At 30.7% G+C, this 25,942-nt stretch overlaps 1 protein-coding gene across 2 annotated transcripts; it reads right to left on the bottom strand.

The window, feature by feature from the left end:
* Nucleotides 1-16,722: 16,722 nt before the first annotated feature.
* BASL (breaking of asymmetry in the stomatal lineage) lies at nucleotides 16,723-18,817 on the bottom strand. 2 transcript variants are annotated; one of them, XR_840825.1, is made up of 5 exons: nucleotides 18,573-18,817; nucleotides 17,965-18,367; nucleotides 17,759-17,860; nucleotides 17,376-17,539; nucleotides 16,723-17,280 (listed from the first exon to the last, which is right to left on the bottom strand). XR_840825.1 is itself a non-coding variant. In XM_011015627.1 (5 exons), the coding sequence occupies exons 1-5, from the start codon at nucleotides 18,658-18,660 to the stop codon at nucleotides 17,172-17,174; spliced, it is 822 nt and encodes a 273-aa protein (XP_011013929.1). In that variant the 5' UTR covers nucleotides 18,661-18,817; the 3' UTR covers nucleotides 16,723-17,171. The 2 variants fall into 2 exon arrangements, 1 of the variants encoding a protein (XP_011013929.1); XM_011015627.1 differs by having other exon boundaries at nucleotides 18,009-18,367.
* Between the last annotated feature and the right edge of the window lie 7,125 nt (nucleotides 18,818-25,942).

The following is a 25,942-nucleotide window of genomic DNA, read 5'->3' as shown; positions in this document are numbered from 1 at the left end:
TGAGATTGACAACTCTAAATATGACCCAATTACCGAATAGTGTTTCGGTTTGGATTGCACCAACATCTCTTTTCTAAGTTTGGCCACCATGGAAAGGTTTCAAACGATGTCCATTGACCTTGAGTACTTTGTTGGTTTCTAAACTTGTAATTTCAACTGCACCATAAGGAAAAATATTAGAAACAACAAAAGGTCCAATCCAATGAGAGCGCAATTTTCTAGGAAAAAGTTTCAAACATGAATGATAAAGAAAGACTTTGTTTCTAACATGAAATTCCTTTGTTATAAGCATTCAGTCATAAAGATTCTTCATCTTTTATTTGCAAATCCTTGCATTCTCGTAAGCATCATTTTGAATTTCTTCCAACTCTTACAGTTGTAGTTTTCTTGCAATCCCAACAACATCATAATCCATGTTGCATTGTTTAATGGCCCAAAAAACTTTGTGTTCAAGCTCCACTATAGATGACATGCATTCCCATAAATCATTTTATAAGGTGACATTCCTATAGGTGATTTATAAGCAGTTCGATAAGCTCAAAGTGCATCTCCAAGTCGTAGACTCCAATCTCGTCGGTTAGGTTGCATTCTTTTCTCTAAAATGGACTTGATTTCTCGATTTGAAATTTCAGCTTGGCCATTCAGTTAAGGATGATATGCTGTGGAAGTTCAATGAGTCACATGATATTTGCGTAGCAATGCTTCCATGGAACGATTGCAGAAATGAGTGCCACGATTACTAATGATAGCTTTAGGGATGCCACAACTGTCAAATATGCGAGTCCTGACAAAATCTAAAACAACCTTAGCATCGTTAGTCCATGTGGCTTTCGCCTCAATCCATTTGAACACATAATCAACAAGAAGAATATAAAGATTTCCAAAAGAAGAAGGAAATGGACCTATAAAGTCAATACCCCAAACATAAAAAATTCCACATACAAGAATATTTGTTAAAGGCATTTGATTCTTATGAGTGATATTACCTGTTCTTTGGCATTTTTCACATGATTTACAAAAGTGATATACATCTTTAAAAATAGAAGGCCAATAGAAACCACTTTTAAGTATCTTATGGGCCGTTCTTTTTGCTCCAAAATGTCCAACACAAGAATGAGAATGAAAAAAAGTGAGAATGGAATGAAATTCACCCTGTGGTACACATCTCCTTACTACTTGATCCACACAAAATTTCCACAAGTAAGGAGTATCCCGAAAATAATATTTAGCATCAACTCGTAACTTGTCCTTTTAGGATGTAGACAAACCTTGAGGGAATTCTTTGGTGACTAAATAGTTCACCAAATCAGCATACCATGGTCTTGTGGAGGAATGTAACACATACAACTGTTCATCAGGGAATGTTTCTTTTATTTTTTCGGTTGGTATATCCTCGGTCCTCAGTCGACTCAAGTGACCAACCACATGGTTTTCGGCACCTTTTTTGTCTTTGATCTCAAGATCGAATTCTTGTAAAAGCAAAATCCGTCTAATTAGTTTTGGTTTGGACTCTTTCTTCTTTAAAAGATACTTGAGAGCTGCATGGTCAGTAAAAACAATGACTTTTGTACCAAGTAGATATGACCTAAATTTTTCAAGAGCAAACACCACTACAAAAAGTTTCTTTTCAGTTGTATGGTAATTGCATTGTGCTCCATCCAACACGCGAGAAGCATAGGCGATAACATGCAAATTCTTCCCAATTCTTTGCCCAAGCACAGCTCCTACTACGTAGTCACCCGCATCACACATTATCTCAAAAGGTTCATCCCAATTTGGTGGTTGAATGATAGGGGCATATGTGACACATCTCTTAAGCTCATCATGGGCATCTTTACAGGCTTGATCAAACACAAAATCCACTTTTTTGGCTAATAGTTTGTACAAGGGTGCTATAATCTTAGAGAAATCTTTGACAAAGTGTCGATAGAAACCTGTATGGCCTAGAAAAGAATGAACTTCCCTCACACATGAGGGGTAAGGTAATGATGAAATAACATTTATCTTAGCTTTATCAACCTGTAATCCACATGAAGACACAACATGCCCAAGAACTATTTCTTGTTTTACCATAAAATAACACTTTTCATAGTTCAAGACAAGGTTAGTTTCAATGCACCTTTTCAGGATCAAAGATAAATTTTCTAGACATTTATCAAAAGAATCACCATACACCGTGAAATCATTCATAAAAACCTCGATTATTCTTTCAATATAGTCAGAAAAAATACTCATCATGCATCTTTGAAAAGTTACAGGAGCATTACAAAGACCAAAAGGCATTCTTCTATATGCATTTGTACCAAATGGACATGTAAATGTAGTCTTTTCTTGATCCTCAAGATTAATAACAATCTAATTATATCCACTATATCCATCAAGAAAGAAATAAAAAGACTTACCTGCTAGGTGTTCAAACATTTGATCCATGAATGGTAATGGGAAATGATCTTTGCATGTAGAAAAATTGAGCTTTCGGTAATCAACACACATTCTCCATCCACTTAAGATGCGAGTAGGAATGAACTCATCATTTTTGTTTTTCACCAACGTGATTCCAGTTTTTTTGGGCACCACATGGATTGGCGCGACCCATTTACTGTCAGTGATGGGGTAAATGACTCCTACATCTAACAGTTTTAAAATTTCAGCTTTCACTACCTCCATCATAGGCGGGTTCAACCTCCTTTGCATTTCCCTTGTTGGTTTTGCGTTGTCCTCCAATAGTATGTGATGCATACACATTGAGGGACTAATGCCCTTGATGTTAGCTAAAGTCCATCCAATGGCCGTCTTATGATCAGACAACAACTTTACAAGTTTTTCCTCTTACATACTTGTCAAACCTTTTGCTATGATAACGGAAAGTGTAATGTTATCGCCAATGAATACATACATCAAATTATCGGGCAAAGGTTTTAATTCTAACTCGGGGGCCTGTAAAATAGATGGTAAAAGCTTTTTATGTGAGAGTACTAAATCAACAAAGACATTATCATGGGGAACGGTTTGTAAAGCTTGTAAGGCCAACACTAATTCGTGCATGTTTTGGGGAACACACACATGCCTCTTCATCTCTTCTATCTTAGTGAAATCATAACATAGCTCAAAGTTATGCTTAATCCATCTTCGCAATCAAAATCACAAACTTATTGCACACACTTATCAATTTGGTCAGAATAAACATTGCTATAAGGATATTTCATTGCATCATGAAAATTGAATTCAATTTTTTCATCTCCTACCTCCATAGACAAGGTATCCTTACCACAATCAATCTTTGTGTTGGCAGTTTTCAAGAATGGTCTCCCAAACAATATAGGAGTGCTGGTTGATGAATCACAAGAATCGTGTTCTATGTCAAGAATATAAAAGTCGCATGGAATAACCAAACTATCAATCTTGACTAGGACATCCTCTATCACACCAAGTGGGTAAACAAAACTACGATCCGCAAGTTGTATTACGATGCTAGTTTTATTCAAAGGCTCAAGACTAAGAGAATCATAAACATATTTAGGCATAGCACTAACAAATGCACCTAAATTGCACAAGGCCCTTTTGAAACTAGCATTACCAATAACACATGGGATAGTAAATGCACTTAGGTCTTTTTGCTTCAAAGGCATATTCTTTTGAGCAACAGCAGATACAACTTCACCTATACTTACCATTTCATGACCTTTCACTTTGAAAGCTCTCTTGGTAGTACACAACTCCTTCAAAAATTTGGCATACATGGGAATTTGCTTGATAACATCAAGCAAAGGAATGTTGAGTTCTACTTTCTTAAAAACCTCTAAAATCTCTTTTTCTTTATCCTCTTTCTTTGACCTAGAAGAACTCACATGAAAGGGTGGAATTGCTTTAAAACTAGAATTCATTGAGTGAGGAGTTACCTTCGGAGTGTTGGTCGATGTTTTAGTTTATGGAGGAGGAGGATGTTCCTTCTTTTACTCAATTCAGTCTCTATCTCTTCTTCTTCCTCCATCTCAATTTCTTTCGACCTTTTCTCTTCAAGTTTTTTCCCACTTCGCAGCATGATCGCACTAACATTCTCTTTTGGATTCAATGCTTGGGAGGGCAATTTTCCATTCATTTATGCCTCTAATTTCCCTGCATTTGAAGCTACTTGCCCCATTTGCTTTTCCAAGTTGTGAATACTTGACCTTGTTTCCTGTTGAAAAGACATGACATTTTATTGCAAGGTAATAGTATTAGAAGCCAAAGATTTCATTATCTCACAAAAATCATCATTGGATGACGACCCCATAACATTGGAGTTTGTGAATGGAGGGGGTTGTCTTGCTTGATAATTCTGTTAGGGCTGAAATCCATGGGGATGGAACTATCGGCCTTGATTGCCTTGTTGAGATGGGTTGTTGTAGCGTAAGTTGGGATGATCTCTCCATCCAGGATTGTATGTGTTCGAAAAAGGATCATATTTACGCTGAGGTTGTCCATTGAATGCTCCATTAACTACATTAGCTTGTTTAATGTAATCTTTTTGCATTGTTAGGCACATATCCGAAACATGTCCTTGTAAAGAGCATATGCTACAAACTTTCACCTGCTGCACATTTCCACAAGCCAAAGAACACATAAGATAAGTAAGATAATTAACTTTATTTTCAAGGTTAGAAATACATACCTCATTTACTTGTTTGTTGGAGAAGTCTCCACGAGTGCCAAACTGTTTTCAGTTCGCTGCCATGTTTAAGATCAATTGGCATGCAGCCTCGGGTGTCTTATCCACCAATGTGCCTCCACTTGCAACATCAATGATACTACGGTCAGTAGGCATCAATCTTTCATAGAAATATTGAATGAGCAACTGATCGGGTATTTGATGATGAGGGCATTGAATACACAATTGCTCAAATCCTTCCCATTATTCAAAGAGTGTCTCTCCATAAGATTGTCGAATCCCACATATTTCTTTCCTTATGTTAGCAACTCGAGATGCTGGAAAATACTTTTCAAGGAAGATCTTCTTCATGTCATTCCAAGTTCCAATTGAACATGGGAGAATGAAGAAAAGTCATGCCTTTGCTGCCCTTTTTAAAGAGAAAGGGAAAGCTTTCAACTTAACCTATTCTTCATCAACTCCGTTCGGTTTCATGCCAACACAAACCATATGGAACTCCTTGAGATGAGTATGAGGATCTTCTTCTGCAAGACCATTAAATGTTGGTAGCAAATGTATAAAACTAGATTTGAGCTCGAAGTTAACATTATTGTCAATATTTATGCACAATGGTTGATTTTCCACGTTAGGAGCAGCAAGCTCCTTAAGTGCTTGTTGTCGTACAATAGCCATGGTGTTGAGGTGAGCTTCCTTTCATAACCTGTGTAAAGTTTTTTCTATTTCGAGATCCAACTGCACTTGAATTTGATTAGTAGAACAGGTTACTGGCATAAATCATCAAGAAAACTAAAAAAAAATCAACCACACAAGAGATCGAAAATAATGCAAATTTTACAAAAATCCTACGCTAGAAAACTAAAACTGCCTAAGAACCCTAGAAAATAGCAGAATTTAGCCTCGATAGGGTGGGGCTAGTGGAGGTCCACTAGTTTTGTTCAGAGCTTCGTTTCCCTTTAGGAAACAAAAGGTCAAAACCTAATTCCACAAGCAATTCTGTTTTGAACAGTACTGCTGCCGCAAGTGAACAATACCGCCACAAGTAAAAAATTCTATTTCTCTCTTTTTTTCAGAAATATAAATAACAATCATAGGAACTAAAAATTGTTACAAGCACAAAAATCAACTAAAATTACTTCCCCGGCAATAACGCCAAAATTTGTTGCGATGTCGCGATCGCACAAATTAATTACCCTAGCTTAAAACACAACACACAAGATAGTATAGAGCAAGCAAGAGGTTGATCCCACAAGAAAGATTTTGTTGAGATTTCTTATGCTATACATTATGCAATTTAGGGGGGTTTTGATTTGTGATGATCTACAATATAGAAGAAATTAAAATAGCAAACAAAATCAATTAAAATTGAAATTTATCAAGAAAACAAACCTCGGTCACAAGCACACATCCACCAACGGAAATTAGAACCAATCCTTGAAACAAAACTACAATTTATATTTTAAATTTTTATCTTTTCTTAATGTTGATTAATTAACGGATCCATCGTATAACTAACCCTAATCAACAAACAATCACAATATTCGTATTAATGATTTAGTTCAATGGCAGCCCTAAGAACTAGATATTTGAGTGTTCTCCCTAAGTTTAATAATGTAGTTCTGCCACAATTATCAAGCTTAGTTGCTTCACAAGTTCATGCATCACAACTTCGGTTTTGATATCAAACTTAGCAATAAATTGTTCACAATAATAACTTAGAGTTCCGCTCTAGCAATCATCAACAACAATCATAGAAAATATGCATAGGAAAACAATCATACTCATTCATAATATAAATTGAAAATAAAAGTAAAAATAAATCTCACGGTTCTTGAAATTCGAAGGTTTGTTGTGTCCTTGCAACCAAGAAAAGAGCTTAGCCTTGCATAACTATTGAACTACTCTTAAAGAATGAAGAGAGCATGATTTTTAGGTTTGTAGAGGAGAGAATTTGTGTTTCTTAACTTCTGGCTGCTGCCCCCTTTTTCTCCCCTCTCTCTTTCTTTTTATATGCTAAGAAACCCTAGTTCCTATTTTACAAAGTAGTCCTCCTTTAAATTGACAGTTTACATTTAAGTACTTCAATAACTATTTTCCCTAAAAAGAAGAAATAACCTTGCATGAAATCTTCAAGCACTGACTTAGTGGAGCTAAATTGCTGATATAAAAACTTGGATGATGGTTTAGAAGCTTCGAAACATAATCTGGACTCATTTCTTCACAAAACCTGATTGCTGGCAAAATTCAGTTGTCATCTATGAAAAATAATATCTCCCTCATCTAACATCTTTTTTAGCTAAAATTTGGTGCGTTTACAGACCTTTGAGTCAGGAATCCAAAAAAATTAAGTTTGCATCAATTGGACTTCTATAGCTCCAGATATTGAATTTTGAATGGACAAAGATCAATAGTGGCAAGATGCGAGATTTGACTTTAAAGGATGTGATTTCCATGATCTTTCTCTTTTTATTTTTCTTGCATTACATTTCCAGAAAGGTATGGATGTTAGCCTTTTATTGCCACTAGAATCACTTCATTTCAATCTCTAAAACTCACGCTCTGCATAAAATATCGACTAAACATCAAATCTGTCTATTACCTCCAATTTACTCCTTTTTGCATCTTTCATCCAAAAGTGCCTTCAAAATATAAAACAAAGAATATCAAGGCATTTTACATATAAAACATGGACAAAACATTAGGTAGATGTGGGTGAAACTATCGAATAATATGGTTACATCATTGGTCCCTCTATGAGTCGCATAAATTGGTCATCTAAGAAAAGCTGTAAAAAGCTTAGATTAGATTTGAGTCTTCATTTGTGAATCTTTGTGTCTTTTGCTTTTATTATTGTGTTTTGTTATTTCTTATATTTGTTTAAGTGTGTTTCAAGTTTGTCAATGTTTATTATTTCAGGTGATGTCTTCTATACTCTATCTTTCTACCTTAGGACATTGAGGACAATGTCTCATTTTGGTTGAGGGGAGAGGGTAGTAGCTTTAAAAAAAACTAAAAAAAACTAACTAATTGTGTTTTCTATTTCATAAAGCATGCGCAAAATGGTTATTACTAGGATGACAGAGTAAAGGAGCTCTTTTGTTAAAGTGACTCTTGAGACACATCTTAATAACCATTCTTAACAAGGTCTATTATAATACTTCTTGAAATATTCAAGTTTACAAACTTCACATTATCATCACTTAATTCTGCTCATATACTCATTTAACATGTATTCTTAAACCTTCATTTTCACACACATTTTAACATATGATTGTAGGTTGCACATTAGATTATTACATTATTTATGTTCTTTTGTTAAAGGTGACAACTAAGGGAAAGGGATAGTATATAATTTGAAATAAAAAAACAAAAAAAAGAGCAAAAAAAAATGATGATAATAAAAATATAGATAAGTTTGGTTTCGTAGCCTCTCTAACCTAAGTAATTAAGCCCGAAGGGGTGTTTTAACACCTAATACCCTAAAGTCAACTAACTTGGGAGCTATTGGCCCAACGCTTGTTACATGGGTTGAGGAGAAAAGGTTAAGAGAATTAAACATTGCACTATCTACGTATGAGTATTTCCAACTCGAGTTACTAAGCTCGTAGGGGTGTCTCAACACCTAATGCCCTAAGACCAACTAGTCTAGGAGTCACTAGCCGAAAGCTCGTTACATGGGTTAAAGATGCATGGTGTTTTAAGTTATATATATATATATATTTAAAAAAAAAAATAATAATCTCAACCCAAGGAAGTTAGCCTTAAACATTAGAACAAACATTTTGTTTTCTTCCAAGAAAAAGCCCGACAATTATGTGTTGATATATTGAGTATAAAAGAAAGGTTTATTAATATCTTGTTAAGAGGTATTGAGCAGATATATAAATTTAATGAGAGTTTGTTTATCTAGATAGATTAATGGAAGTTGAATGATGAATACCTTGCTTTGTAGAATTTGCAAAATTATTTTTCTATTTTAACATTTTGATTACTATAGACTATTAATAAGCTGGTTAGGGGGTGTGATTAGTACTTAAAAATGCATTTTTTAACAAGGTTTTATATCATCATTTTGCACTTGAAGTATCAATAACTTCTTAATTAAAACATGTTTTATAATAACATATCTAATAATATATGATACCTTTAATTTATGGTAATATGTATTTTAAATGTAGGCTGATTAGTACTTAAAAGTGCATTTTTATCAAGGTTTTATATCATCATTTTGCACTTGAAGTATCAATAACTCCTTAACTAAAACATGTTTTATAATAATGTATCTAATAATACAAGATACCTTTAATTTGTGGTAAATATCTATTTTTAATGCAGGCCTATCACATAAATGAAAGGATTGATTGATGAATTTAAGAATTGAAATTGAAAGGACAAAGAGATGGCTAAACTCCAAAAAGAGATGTCGGTGCAGTGCATACCGGAACACTGTTCGGTAATTGGATCATATCTGGAGTTGTAGATCTCATATTTAGGTCCACTTTATATGGATGGAAAGGTAAGACATAGGCCTACAACTTTCATATGGAGCTCAAGATCTAGAAAGGCCATTTTCAAGTCCAAATTATAGCAACAACAAAGAAGCCCGAATATGTCCTCCAGCCCGAGCACTGTTCAGTATTTTGGCCATATCTGGAGTTCTAGAAGTCCAAATGAGCTGAATTCTTTACACAAGAGAGCTGAGACAATTGTCTACAACTTTGATGTTTGCAAGTGGTTCCAATTTTGACGTTATCAATGACGTTTTGGGCAGGCAAGAGAAGATAAGGATTGTCACCAAGTCAAGAGTTGGCTACCCACTCATCAATTAGTCATCAAATCAATAGTTCCCAATTTTGGCCTATAAAAGGAGGCATTTGCCATGCATTTAGGCATCTTGGTGTCCAGATCAAGATCATGCTCTTGCTTTCTTTCTTTGTATTTTTTGTAATGTTTATGCTTGCTTTCATTAATATCAAGTTTATGCCTTTCATTTCCTTTCCTTTACTTAGTTAACTTTTATCTTATTTATGTTCTTATTTTGTTTATCTATTTTTCTTTCTTTCATTATGTCTAGCTAAGTTAATTATGTCAAGGTGAAAAGGTTACACTAATGGTGTAAGAATAAGTATAGTGTAAACTCAATATGGACTTTAATGTTTGATACTAACATGTTTTGTATTTGTTATCTTGTTCACTCGTTAATACTTTGCTTGTTAAATGACTAATCTTGATTTATGTTGTATAACACTTGGTACAACAAATGCTTGACACTTTCATAGTTCATACTGTATGGTATAACCGACACCTGAGCTATGAAAGGAACTTGATTTGTTGTTAACATAAGTTATAATCATGAATGCTTGACGAGATTTACAAGTACTAGCATTAATTGAATAAGATGACTAATGTAATCATGTTAACAATCGATAATCTGATTGGAACCTCCTTTGTGTGTGGTTTCCAATTGAATAATAAGAGTTTATACTATACTTGTTTGACATACCATTAGTGGAATCTCTAACCTTGATATTTGTTGTTATTATTGTTTAATCCTTACATTAATTTTCCATCTCCAAGTTCTCATCATCTTCTTCTTCTTCTCTTTCTTTATTATTATTATTATTATTATTATTATTATTATTATTATTACTACTACTACTACTACTACTACTACTACTACTACTACTACTAGTATTATTATTATTATTATCATTATTATTATTATTATTGTTATTGTCATTGTTGTTATTATTGTTATTATTGTTGTTGTTATTACTATTATTGTTGTATTATTGTATTTATAATTTGTACAATTAACCTCCCTGTGGTTCGACCCCGGTCTTGCCGAGTTATTTATTACTTCGACACTCCTGCACTTGGGAGAAGACATCAATCTTTTAGTCGTGTCACAGGCCTATCACATAAATAAAAGGATTGATTGATGAATTTAAGAACTGAAATTGAAAGGACAAAGAGATGGCCCAATCAGAACACTGTTTAGTAATTGGGTCATATCTGGAGTTATAGATCTAAGATTTAGGTCTACTTTATATGCATGGAAAGGTAAGGCCTACAACTTTTATATGGAGCGCAACATTTAAAAAGGTCATTTTCAAGTCCAAATTGTAGCAACAACAAAGAAGTTTGAATCTGTCCTCCAGCCCGAGCACTGTTCAGTGTTTGACCCATATCTAGAGTTCTAGAAGTCCAAATAACCTAATGTTTTTACAAAATAAAGCTGAGACAATTTCCTACAATTTTCATGTTTTTAAGTGGTTCTAATTTTGACGTTATCAATGACATTTTGGGTAGACAAGAGAAGATAAGGATTGTCACCAAGTCAAGAGTTGGTCACTCATTCATCAATTAGTCATCAAATCAATAGTTCCCAATTTTGGCTTATAAAAGGAGGCATTTTCCATGCATTTAAGCATCTTGGTTTCCAGGTCAAGATCGTGCTCTTGCTTTCTCTCTTTGTATTTTTTGTAATGTTTATGCCTTGCTTTCATTAATATCAAGTTTATACCTTTCATTTCCTTTCATTTAATTAGTTAACTTTTATCTTATTTATGTTCTTATTTTATTTATTTATTTTTCTTTCTTTCATAATGTTTAGTTAAGTTTATTACGTCAAGGTGAAAAGTTTACACTAATGGTGTAAGAATAAGTATAGTGTAAACTTAATACGGACATTAATGTTTGATACTAATATGTTTTGTATTTGTTATCGTGTTTACTCTTTAATACTTTGCTTGTTAAATAACAAATATAGATTTATGTTGTATAACACTTGGTACAACAAATACTTGGCACTCTCATAACCCATACTGTATGGTATAACCGACACCTGAGTTATGGAAGGAATTTGATTTGTTGTTAACATAAGTTATAATCATGAATGTTTGATGAGATTTACAAGTATTAACATTAATCGAATAAGATAACTAATGTGATCATGTTAACAATTTATAATCTGATTGGAACCTCATTTGTGTGTGGTTTCCAATTGAATAATAAGAATTTATACTATTCTTGTTTGACATATTATTAATGAAACCTCTAACCTTGGCATTTGTTATTATCATTGTTTAATCCTTACGTTAATCTTTCATCTCAAAGTTCTCATCAACTTTTTCTTCTTCTTCCTTTTTATTATTATTATTATTATTATTATTACTACTACTACTACTACTACTATTAGTACTATTATTATTATTATTGCTACTAATATTATTGTTGTTGTTGTTGTTATTGTTTATAATTGTTGTTTATAATTTGTACAATTAACTTCTCTTTGGTTCGACCCCGGTCTTGCGGGTTATTTATTACTTTGACATTCCTGCACTTGGAAGAAGACATCAATCTTTTAGTCGTGTTACTTAGACTCCCTCAAACCAGTTCAAGAAACATTTCTCTTTTTTTATCAATTTGTATTCAATAAAAACCCTTAATTAAGTTCTACCAATCCATTTAGCAATTAATCTGCGAATTTTCTTTCCAAATATCTTCACGCTTGTTACATCTTAACCGAGTGTTACTCAATTTTGTATATTTGTTTCCCGGTGAGAAGGATTGATCTTGAAACCTAATTTACAGAGCAACACATCAAGGATTGAGAAAAGAACTTCCATTAACAAGAAATGATATTGTAGCTTTCAAGTTTGATTGAGTTGGTAGATGTATTTTAATTAAAACTGTACTTCATAAAATAAATATATTTTGTTTACAATAATAATTTATTATGATACGACCCTACTTATATATATATTAAAAGCTTGAAATGGAAGAAACGAGGCTTGTTTAGCCTGTCATGAGATGTCTGCGCCACGGTGTAAAAATTCTTTATGTTCTTTTAACATAAACTAGCCAAATTGATGAAGAATAAGCTTCCTTTTCTTCTGGAAAGCATGTGTGTTGTCGACGGTGGTGGTTATAAATTGACTTTTTATGCTCTTTTAACTTAAACTAGCTATTGTCTACACCCTCAATCTTGGACAAAAAGAGACTCGAAGGAGAAGAAGTTTCGTCTCAAAACGATGCATCTCCTAAAATACCCCTCCTTGATTATTCTAATTTCTACCTACAATTGTAAAAGAAGACTTGTAGATTAGTTGTCACTCGTCACGTGCTAGAGCTCCGGGCTGGATTAAAAGTTTCTTTTAAAAAAGAAAAAAAAGCAATAACAATATGTTTTTTATTATCAAGAAAAATTATTGTTGTGAATTGAAAAAATAATATTTATTTAATAAAATAAATTAAAAATTATATATAGTAATGGATATTAATCTTTTTAACACTAATCAAAGATTGCGTTGGTAAATTGAGATAAAAATACACATTAATATATTTGATTGCATCATTCGAGAAGCTTTTCAAAAAAAAATAATTATACAATAATAAAATTGTTTCTGGTAAGAAAAGTAATAATTTTAATTTTATTAAAAAAATAATAATTTTCTAGTATATGTATTGACACGACCAAAAAATTGATATTTTCTTCCAAATATAGAAGTGTTAAAATAATAAATAACCCGGCAAGACTGGAGTCAAACCACAAGGATGTTAACTATATAAATTATAAATAATGATGATGATGATTATAATGAGGACTTTGAGATATAGGATTAATGTGAAGATTAAACAATGATAAAAATAATTGTCAAGATTAGAGAATCTACTAATAGTATTTTAAATAAGTATAATATAAACTTTTTTTTATTACTCAACTAGAAACCACACATAAAGGTTCCAATTGAATGATTTGTCATTAATAGCTCATTATAAATTATTAACATGATCATATTAATTATCTTATTTAAGTAGCACCAAACTTTTAAATATTTTCAGGAATTCATAATGCTAACTTATGTTAACAACAAATCAAGTTCTTTTCATAGCACAAGTATATGTTATATCATACGGTTGGCTATGCAAGTGCCAAGCATTTGTTATACCAAGTATTATACAACACAAATCTAGATTAACTATTTAACAAGTAAGGTATTAAGAATTAATAAGATAAAAATAATAAGACATGTTAATAGCAAGTTGTTTAGGATATAATCATTGAAGTCCATATTGAATTGATAGTATACTTATCCTAATACCATTAGTGAATCCTTTTCACCTTTACATAATAAACTTAGCTAAATATAATAAAGAAGAGAAACATAAATAAACAAGAGGAGAACATGATTATATAAGTATAGTAAAGGAAATAAAAGGCATAAACAAGATATTAATAAAAGCAAAACTTAATCATTACAAAAATATAAACAAAAAGAGTAAGAACATGATGTTGATCTGAAAACTAAGATGCCTAAATGCATGGCAAATGCCTTCTTTTATAGGCCAAAATTCAAAATTATTAATTTGATGACTAATTGGTGAGAGAGTGATCATATCTTAACTTGATGACAATCCTTATCTTTTGTCTAAAGAAAACGTCATTGGTAACATCAAAATTTAAATATATAGTCTTCATGAAAGTTCTGGAAAATTGACTCAGCTTTCCAACAGAAAAAAAATCAGTGTATTTGGACTTCTAGAACTCGAGATATGGATCAAATACTGAACAGTGTTTAGGCTATAGGACAGATTTAGACTTCTCCATTATTGCTACAATTTGAACTTGAAAACAACCTTTTTGAATCTTAAACTCCATGAAAGTTTTAGGCCTATGTCTTAGCTTTTCATTCATATAGACCAGACCTAAATCCAAGTTCTATAGCTCCAGTTATGATCCAATAATCAAATAGTGTTCCAGTTTGAACTGAACCAACATCTCTTTTCTAAACTTAGCCATCTCTTTGTCTTCTCAATTTTAGTAGTTAAACTCATCAATTAATCATTTGATTTATATGATAAGCATTTAAGATGAATATTTAACATAAATTAAAGGTATCTTATATTATTAGACATGTTATTATAAAGCATGCTCTAGTTAAAGAGTTATTGATACTTCAAGGGTAAAATAATAATATAAAATCCTGATAAAAATACACTTTTAAGTAGTAATCATCCTATAAGAAGAATGTTTGAAAGGAATGTGATGCAATCTAAAAACTAGTTACTAAAAAGTTAAATTAAACTACTTAAATTTTGTTTTAATATTTAAAAGTTATGATAGGTTGCTAAATATTATGTTTGATTTTCAAATATAAATTAATTAATTATTGAATTGATAATAAATTAAATTATTCAATTTATTTAATTCTATTTTATTTAGGATTATTATTTATATTTAGACCAACTTATTAAGGGATCTAATGGATCACACATATAATAATTATTTATCATAAATTAAAATAAGATGATTAATCAAGTGTGACTTGATTGTAAATAATTTCTAAAAATTGAGGATATTAATATAGGGGATTACAATTCTAGACTTAGAAAAAATCAAATAGGAATTTGATTGAGTAAATTTTTAAAATTATCCTAAAGTAATATATATAATATTATTTAAAGGGAAAATTGATTTTTTTTTCATTTATAGTTTTTAGGTTTTTCTACGTATGGATTGTTATATCTTTTTTTTTTTTAGCATTACATATACAAAAACATTGAAAGACAAAAGAAAAGAGATATACTCAAAGTTATAATAATCTCTCTTTTTTAAAATAGTTTAAGAGATTTTTTATTGTTTGTTAATGTGAATTATGGTTAAAAGCTAAATATTTAGATAATTTGTGGTTTTGCAATAATTTAATTTTGAAGTAATTATTTAAAATTAAAAAAAAATTATAAATAAATTATTTTAAATATATCGATTGAGATCTTTCCTCAATATGTTTCAAGAAACTCAATAATATAATTAATATAGATCTCTATCCAGGAATATCCGGGAAGAATTGTCAAACCTATTAAACTTTTCATATTTGCTGGTATGTGTATTTGCTGTTAACTTCAAATAGGACATTCTGGCAACAGTTATTACTGATTTAACTGTTAATGAAAATAATGTTTAAAATTTGGATTTTTCTCCACCAGACTCAGTACTTTTCATTTGAGAAAACCAGTAAGGACATGGTCGCAAGTTTGTTTTATTGAATTGAGCGCGATGAGCAGCTCCCCTTTCTATTGTTCATAAGACAGCCTTTTAACGACATGGGAAGCGATGGAGGACATGTGGCATGTGGAGAATAATCAGGAGGCTGAGTAAGTAAAACAAGAGGCAAAGATTGTATTTTGCCTATAGAAAACACCACCTCCTGTATTAGTATTTTGTGAGAACAAGGCTGGTGCGGGTGACATTCACGAGTATCTTCTCCTGAAGGGAGTTGAGGCTGTTGTGGCTATTCATTGAGGCAAAGGCCAGGAAGAGAGGATGCTATCTCATCATTTAAAGAAGGCAAGAAAGATGTTTGGTTGCAACTGATGTCGCCTCAAAAGGCTTGGATTTTCCTGACATTCAACACTTAATTTAACTATGACATGCCTGCTGAAATTGAGAACTATGCACAGAGGATTGGGCGAAGAGGAAGATGTGGTAAGGCTGGAATTGCAACAACTTTCATAAACAAAAACCAGAGTGAGACAACACTTCTTGATCTGAAGCACCTCTTGCAACAAGCGAAGCAGAGGTTCCTCCTGTTTTGGGTGAGTTAAATGATCCAATGGAAGATGGAGACGCAATTACTGCTGCAAGTGGAATTGAAGGGTGTGCTTATTGTGGTGGTCTCGGTCACCACATCCGTGAGTACCCCAAGTTGGAGCATCGGGGAGGCCAGCAACTCGCCATCTCCAGGACGGATTATTTCGGGTCTGGTGGTTACAGGGGAGAAATCTGATGTATTTGTACGGTCTTTTCATATTTTTGTACCGTGTTTGTGTTACAGTATAAGAGATCTTTATGCTCTGTTAAGTGGATGGGATACAATAGAGAGGCTATTGTCAACTTTTATGAGTGGAACCTGTAAATGTAGTATAGGATAAAAAGCATTGGAGAAATAGCTTGTTAGCAAAAGAAATATTAGAATATATCTTGCCCTGCTCATCGAATTGTCGTGTCGCTTGCACAAATTTATCCCTTGATATTATGAACTGCATACTGGAGAGGAAGCGAAGAAAGTTCAAGGTCCTAAAAACCACTCCATGCTATTATAGTCGAATCCAATTAAAATTATGTGTTTAATAAGAAAATATTTGTTTATTCTCTCATTTTCTATCTCTACATCAAATACGGGCAATGATAGGATCACTTTGGGACCGATCAATCAATAGCATTGTTTAGGTTCCTGTCTTTATGCTTCTGTCAAAGGCTTGCAATAACCTTCAACTTCCTCGCAATTAGATGGGGAAACTCTAGTTAATCCTCAACTTTGGTGCTTACGAAAACCTCTCCAAATACTTAATCAAATGCAAATGAACCAAGTCCTCGCATGCAAGCATTGATAGCTACTGTGATTAAGAAAATCGAGAATTAATAATAATTGTTTAATGTAGACCTAGTATATCCAGAAGAAGAAAAAATAAGAAAAACTGGGAGGGAGAGGGAGAGGGAGAGGGAGAGGGAGGACAAATTTCAGAATCTACAACATTGAAAACGAGCACAGGGGGCCTTGTGCTTCCTTGCATGAAGGCTCTCTGATTTTGGCATTTGCACAGGACTGCCCATCAACTCCCAATGCATTCTGCATCATTTTAATTGATTATTTAACAAAGTTAGTATCCAAAAATTATACGATCCAAGTTGAAAATAAACAAGATGCAAGTTTAGTTAGCTCACACTGGAAAGGAAAAGGATCCTGTACTGCTTCCATCTGATTGACTTGAGTCACTAGATTTAGCAGATACCGTCCCGCAATTGTCAATCTCCCCAATATGGCACCACTTTGTTCTAGCATTACAAGGTGGGTCTGGACCCGAATGGCTGTCAGCTGCTTCCTCCTCCTATTGAGAAAAAAGGAAAAAATTAAATTTGATGCTCTAATCCACTTCACAAAGCCAACAAGTTTCATTGTTGTTAAATTCATAGCAATCAGTCCTACGTATTATTCCAGTGGAAAATATGTAGCATGTAATGTAATTTTCTACGTGATTACTTCAGTTTTCCAATCTTGGCATGTAAATTTTGTTTTAACTATTGAAAAAGAGAGAGAGTGTTTTTACTTTTTTAACAGGAGTCATCTCTGTCTCATGTCCATTTACAACAATTGACTTCCTCTGATGGCTGCTCTTCCTTACTGTTTCTGAAACCTCTACACAGTGAAGCTGTTTTGGCATAGTAAAAAGATCGAAGAACATAAATATTGAATCTTTCATTTGTAATTTTGCACTGAATCAATTATACTTGCCTTGTTAGCTCAATATCTAACCTTTTGCAGAACAGAAAATGAAGAAATGGTTGCCCAGTGCTCACCTTTCGATTGACAGACCTTGGACTTGTATTATTAGCAGTGAAATGAAGAAATGTTTCTGGCGACTTGCATTCTTTCACAACATCAAAACCACCATCCTCTCCAAAACAAAAAACAATGTATTCCTCATCTTGCAAGTGGGGCCGGCATGAGTCCCCGCTATTACAATTTTGCACTGAAACACTACTGTCAACAGTAGCCTGTGTTGAACCAGGATTTACCTGTCTGAATTTCTTATTTTTTTTCGATAATTTTTTGTTTCTTTTATTGCCACCTCTAGTACTATCTTTTTTCACGCCAAAAACCATGTTTCTGATTGGCAGTTTAGATGATGAATTGGGAAACGCTTCCTGTTCATCATCTGTAAGGAAACAAGAACATACAGAACTCGCAAATATTAGGAACAGAGAGAGAAATCAACACAATGCTAAAGCTGATAGTTTTTGCATGAAAATAGCTACAATGGAAAAAACTAGTACTTCTACACAACCCATGTGCCCAAATTTTATTATTTTTTCTTTTAAAAAAAATAATTGATCAAGCTCAAATAGAATTCTCGTGGGTACCTAAAGAAAACCTGCAAGCCAAGAAACAGGACGCCCAGTCCCTCACTCTCCATCTAACAAACCTGGTCATAGTCAATGGTGTGGACATTTTTTTTATTTTTTGATAGTTACGAAAATGCTCTATCCTCTTTTCAAGAAAAAAAAACAGTAGATAAGAGGAAATTGGGATAGGAGAGGGAAATGGAGGCTTTTGAATTTGAAAAAAGTAGAAGAAGTGCACGAATAAATTAGGGAGTGACAGGCAATCAGGCAGTGTGAAACAATTATGACCTTGAGACGGTTATGATTCTAGATATGGTAAAAAAAGAGAGAGAAATTGAAGGAGATAACGACATGATAGTTGGCAACCTTATTGCCAATCAAGACTTTGGCATTAGCTGTTATTTGTCTTTCTTTTTTTTGGTCCTTGAGAGAACACTCAAATTCTTGACAGGTGGGCTTTAATTAGTTTAGTTACCAAAAATCTTAACGTTGTACCAAATGAGTTGAGACTGCCTCTTCTTTTACAATTTTTGTCCCATAAATTTCGATGCCAACAAAAACTTGACCGTTGATTTCTTTTTCTTCTTCTTCTTTTTTCAAGAATGGAAATTGGAGCTGTCTTAAAATATTGTCTTTGGACTCTAAGATCTCATTGACATTTCAACGCTTTGTCTCTCCCCTTTTATCTTTCGCTTTCATAGAAACTAGATTTTAATTTAATTTAATTTTACATTAAAATTAAATTTCTACGATTCAATTTCATAACCTTTTCTAAAATTAAAACCTTAAATAATAATATAGAATCCATCAATCAATATAGAGAGAAGAAAATGGAATTTGCAAGAAAAGAAATCATGTATAATGGAAAAGCAATAAATAAAGCAATCAAAGCAGGAAAGAAGGATAAATCGAATGGAAATTGCATAGCTTATATATAAGTGTCCGTATGAATCTTTTATATATTATGAATACAAGTTTGAATCTTATTTAAATACACAATTCTAATCCTATACAGATACTATGCTAGTACAAGACAAGAAGACTTCGTTAAATTGTAATACAAAAGGCTCAATATCCACATGAATACTAAGCTAATTTATGGTTTTTAAATAGCTATATATTGAGGATTTTCTCTCTAAATAAAATTAAGTTTTGTTAATCCTTGTGCATGTTCAAACTCTTATTATTTTGTCCCTTTTTACTTGGCAGAGTGTAAATACTGATCACTTGATTAATAGATAAACAATTATTTTAATTCTTGTCGTCAATCATGTTTATTTTTCTTTTAATATGATTGATTCTATTGCACCGATTAATTTCAAATTCCTTCATATATTTTCTTGTAATAATTATTATTGTTAATAATTAACATGTGAATGTTTATTTTAAAATAAACACTAACACAACTTCTACACACACATGGGTATATATTTAATATGTTTTGTAGTCAATTAGGTAGTTATATATGATATTATTATATTCATATAAATATATATTTATTATTAATAAAGATTTAATTTATTTTTAATATTCATATAATATTAGATTAATAAATCTAGAGAAAAAATAAAGTTTATAGGAAAAAAGCTATGCAAAAAAAATTATAAAATTATTATAATTACGTGATTTCTATTGCATCAAATTATTGTTCTTAAAATATTCTTGATTGATGAACCTTAAAAATTGGACATTTAATAGAGTTGTAAAGACCGACATATATCATGTTCTTTTTTATTGTGAAAGGAAGTAACTGTTATTACAAGCTGAGGTATAAGAGATATCTAAAACTAATGTGTAGGTGATTGTCATAAGACATGTGTAGTAAACTGATCTACATGAAAATTTCATATGGAAAGATCACTTTTATTTATGTAAAAGTTCATGTGACGGTTGTGTAAGTGATTTTCAAACTTAAAATCACTAAATTATCTTATATAGAGAATATTATACTTTGATCATATTACATATTATCTTAATCGAAATAATAAAAGGAAAAACATTAGAAATAACATGAATTATATAAAGATACTTGAGTGATTAAGAAATGATTCATCATCCTAAGAAAAGTAGAGAAAATATTTCATTTGTTTTCAAGTGGTATTGATTGATAAATCTTTGACCAAATTAAAATAAGATTTGAAAAGAGTTTTAAATTTTATTTAGACGATCAATGATTATTATGTAAAGAACAAACATAATTTAATATGACAGACATACTTCATGCTTTAATGTTAAATTAAAATATTATTGATGAAATGATATTATTTATATTAAGAAACCAATCAGTAAAAAGGTTAAATATCAAACTACTAATGAATTTTGTAATATTTTGAGAATCATGACATGTTATTAGACAATGCACTTGATCTTCAAATATAAATTAATCAATTGTATAATTAATAATAAATTAAATTATTTAATCTATTTAATCATAATTGTATTTTATATTTGAACCAACATATTAGAAACCTAATGGACTAAACATATTAAAAATCATTATTCATAATTAAAATGAGATGATTTAATTAAGTATGACTTAATCAAAATATATTTTAGAAATTAAAAACTAGAATATAATTAATACAAAGATTATATTTCTAGATTTAGAAAAATCTAGTAAGGACTTAATTGAGTTAATTTCTAAAATATTTCTATTTAATATATAGATATTATTCAAGGAAAAAATTAATATTTTATCAATTTATAAGTTTTTTAGATTTCTCTATAAATAAAAATCTATACCTCTTATTTTTTAAAGATTGTTTATTAGATAGTAAAACTACAAAAATATAGAATTAAAGGTAGTACTCTAGATATAATAATCTCTTCTAAATAGGGATTTAGAAAATTTAGAGATTTTTTATAGGTAGATTATCGTTGGAGTTCAAACAATTGAATGACTTATAGTTTGTAATAATCTAGCTTTTAAAGAATTATTCAAAGCCCAAAAAAATTGGATATTCAAATAATAAAACTTTAAATAACTCTAAATCTATCTAACAAGATTTTAAAAACTCCTAAATAATTTTATTATGTATATATAACAAAAGGCTCAACCAGTACAAAAGATTACAAAAGGCTCAACCAATACAAAAGATTGGGACATGAAGTCAGAATTCTATATAAATAATTGAAGAAAAAAATGTAATGCCTCGTGGCAGATCAGTAATTTAACAATGTCACATTGAATCAATTATGGCCACCAAATCCAACCAATTGAGAGTGACCACGTTGAGTTTAGAATATTATTATCATTTTTTGGGAAGGATAAAAATTTGCCACTTGACTATCCACAATTGAGTCACCCACCAACCGATTGTCCATTTTAACTCAGTCCCTCGAATATTGATGTTTTGTTAAGTTGACTCTTTTTAATTGATTTGCTGATTTTGCAGCTTATTTGTAACAATGATTTTTTTTTTAAAAAAATATTTTTATTTAAAAATATAATAATAATTTTTTAAATTTATTTTTAATATCAATATAAAAAAATAAAAAAAATATAAAACAATATTTTGAATTTCAAATTCTTTCAAAAAAAAAAAACAAGCGTCTTCAATTCTAACTTAATTTATTATAGCCACAACCTATAATAAATTGACCCTAAAAATAACGTCCATGTTTGCCTTTAACAGGCACTGACAGAGGCTAAATGCATTTATCATTTCATGTCTCACTCATGTGCATCACATGAGTGGCCCAATTAATGTCCACTTCCTTATCATTTATTATAGAAATATCAAATTAAAAAAATAGAAGATCAAAGTTTAAAACTTGGGAAAACCAAGTGATCAATTACAAATAGGTACAAAAAAATTCTCTTTGATCCGCCTACTTTCCTTTGAATTCCTTTTCAGTCCATTCAATTTATAAAATTCTATTTTTCAGTCATTGAGCTTGAAAAATAAAAGAGAGTTGCTTCAAAATGAGAGAGAATATAAAACAATTGTTGATTGAACCCATTACAAAAACAAAAAATAGTTAATCTTGATGTGCATGAATTTTATTAATGAGAATAATTTTATTTAGATGTTTTTTTAATATTTATATTATTGAAAAAAATAAAATGAGCCTTAAGAATTTTTTGTAAACCAGGTTGATTTTTTATTTTTTTTCATTCAATTCAATATTAATTTATGATCATAAATTTTTGACACCTATAGGAAGTTTTGAACTTTTTTATATTCATTAGATGTTTTTAGATTTAAAAAAGGTTTAAAATAAGTTTTTTTTAATTATTATTGTTTTAGTTGGAATTTCTAACTTTTTAACCATCTAAAGTCATCAAAGTCAAACTAGAAAAGACATTTTATTTGGTTATTTAAAAAAAAGAAGTTAGGCATGATGCATTTATGCACTCTGTTTTAAAAACTTTTATTTTTTTAATGAGAAAACCATTTAATTAAATTAATTAAAATTATTTAAAAAAATTATTTTATTAAATACTATTCAATTTTGATATTTTTTTCAGATAAGATTATGATAATTTTTTACGATAGTAGGAGATATTCTTTTTACAATATATCATGATTATGTTTTTCTATATTTTTATGAAAGTTTAATAAAAAAACTAATTATAATATAAATAAAATAAAATATATTCAAGATATTGTTTCATTAGATATCAAATTAACTCAGTATTTATTTTTGAATGATATTCTTGCCCTTTAATCATATTAGTAATCATTTTGTTAATTATTCCATGTGAACCTACTATGTTTGTGATAATTAATATTCTTCAAAAATAATGTTCAAGTTATTATATTTATTGTTAATATTTTTTTTTGGTTTCATAAAAGGAAATATTAATGAATCATAAAAAAACAGTTTGAAAAAAATACATTTTATTCTCCATAATTTTATTGATTATCTTTTCTATGATTTTTTTTTTATAACTATATAATTAGTAAAAAAATAGGTTTTGAAAATTTCTTCACTCAAAGTAATATATTATTGTTTTCTTTCCTGATGCATTCACCTATAAGGTATCAAAATATTTTGTTTCTTTTGTATTAAAACTTGCATTTATGATTTTGATAATTCATTTAAAAAATAATTATTATTGTAAAGAAAATTGCATTGATAAGATAACAATGTTGATTGAAGTAAAACTTCTCTCTATTTTTTTTTATCTTTATTTCAAATTATTTTTATTTTTTATTGATTTTAATTGCCTTCGATTTTTATAAGATTAAAAACCCATAAAAATATATTTTTATTAAAAATAATTAATAAAAACTTTTACATTCTTTTCATGACTTATATCTAAAAAATTCATACTTGCATTTGAGAGAATTTGAAGAAGTTTGTAACGCTTATAATGACTTAAATTGTAATATGAACACCATTATATTAAAGATTTTTTTTTCATTAAAAGATAAAGCTAAAATATGGCTATAAAATCTTATGTTAAGATTCATTCATGCTTAAGATGAAATGCAACAAAATGTTTTAAAGAAGTGTTTTCCGTCTCACATAACAAACTTTTTTAAATGACAAATCACCACTTTTACTAAAAAACTAGGAGAAATATTTTACCAATATTGAGATAAATATTGAGATTTGCTTAATACTTGCCTTCATCATGGTTTTGAAACATGGAAATTGGTTTTATATTTTTATGAAGGGTTAACATCTAAATATAGAAAAATTATGGAATTGATGAGCAATAGAACTTTTAAAGATAAAGACCCTAATGAAGAAATGAAATACTTAGACTTGTTAACTGAAAATACTCAAAATTAGAATATTACAGGCACGTATGAGGCACTAAGTAAAACTCAACCATATACATCTAGTAGAGGTATGTACAACCTTAGGAAAGATCATGACCTCTAAGCCAAATTTGCATCTTTAGTTAGAAAAGTTAATGATTAGTACTTAAAAGTGCATTTTTATCAAGGTTTTATATCATCATTTTACACTTGAAGTATCAATAACTCCTTAACTAAAGCATGTTTTATAATAATATATCTAATAATATAAGATACCTTTAATTTGTGGTAAATGTTTATTTTAAATGCAGGCCTATCACATAAATGAAAGGATTGATTGATGAATTTAAGAACTGAAATTGAAAGGACAAAGAGATAGCCAAACTTAGAAAAGAGATGTTGGTGCAGTCCATACCGGAACACTGTTCGGTAATTGGATCATATCTGGAGCTGTAGATCTTAGCTTTAGGTCCACTTTATATGGATGGAAAAGTAAGACATAGGCCTATAACTTTCATATGGAGCCCAAGATCTAAAAAGGTCATTTTCAAGTCCAAATTGTAGCAATAACAAAGAAGCCCGAATCTGTCTTCCAGCCCGAGCATTGTTCAGTATTTTGCCCATATCTAGAGTTCTAGAAACCCAAATGACCTGAAAGTTTTACACAAGAAAGCTGAGACAATTTCCTATAACTTTCATGTTCAAGTGGCTCTAATTCTGACGTTATCAATGACGTTTTGGACAGACAAAAAAAGATAAAGATTGTCACCAAGTCAAGAGTTGGTCACCCACTCATCAATTAGTCAAAACTAGATGGGAAGTTAATTTTAAAGATACTCTTGAAAAATTTACATCTACTCTCAGTTTTCAGAAGAAAGTAAGTTTTCATCTCCATCACAGCAAAATTCCAAAGAACAATACAATTCAAGTGCAAGTAGTTTCGGAAGCCAATAGATGGATCAAATCCAATCAGTCATTACTCACCATAGTTGTAAAGTTATTGAAAAAACAATTCTTGAACCTTATGAGAAAGATGATGAGTCAATCTGTAAGGGTAAGGAAGGGGTTAAACTTGAACATTGTAAAGAAAAGAATGATTCGCCACCAGTACTTTTATTTCCTCATACCATAACCAAACAAAGGGAAGTTAATCATGATTTTGAAATCTTTGATACTTTCAAATAGGAAGAAATTGAGGATGAAAAAGGCAACGAAAATATTATCGTAGATCATTTGTCAAAATTAACAATAGATTCAACATCCGATATCACACTAATCAATGATTACTTTCCTGTTGAATCTTTACTTTCTCTTAGTTCAATGCCTTGGTTTGCTAAAAATATCAATTTTGAAATCTTTGATACTTTCAAATAGGAAGAAATCGAGGATGAAAAAGGCAACGAAAATATTACCGTAGATCATTTGTCAAAATTAACAATAGATTCAACATCCGATATCACACTAATCAATGATTACTTTCCTGTTGAATCTTTACTTTCTCTTAGTTCAATGCCTTGGTATGCTAAAAATATCAATTTTCTTGCTTCAAGATTTTTGCCAGCTGACACGACGAAAAGATTGTTGTCTTCTCCCAAGTGCAGGAGTGTCGAAGTAATAAATAACCCGGAAAGACCGGGATCGAACCACAGGGAGGTTAATTGTACAAATTAAAAA

The sequence above is a fragment of the Populus euphratica genome, unplaced genomic scaffold, assembly GCF_000495115.2.
Source record: "Populus euphratica unplaced genomic scaffold, PopEup_1.0 scaffold1561.1, whole genome shotgun sequence".
NCBI classification, from domain to species: domain Eukaryota; kingdom Viridiplantae; phylum Streptophyta; class Magnoliopsida; order Malpighiales; family Salicaceae; genus Populus; species Populus euphratica.
Note: the sequence above shows the minus strand (reverse complement) of the source record. Positions and strands in the feature narration are given on the sequence as shown.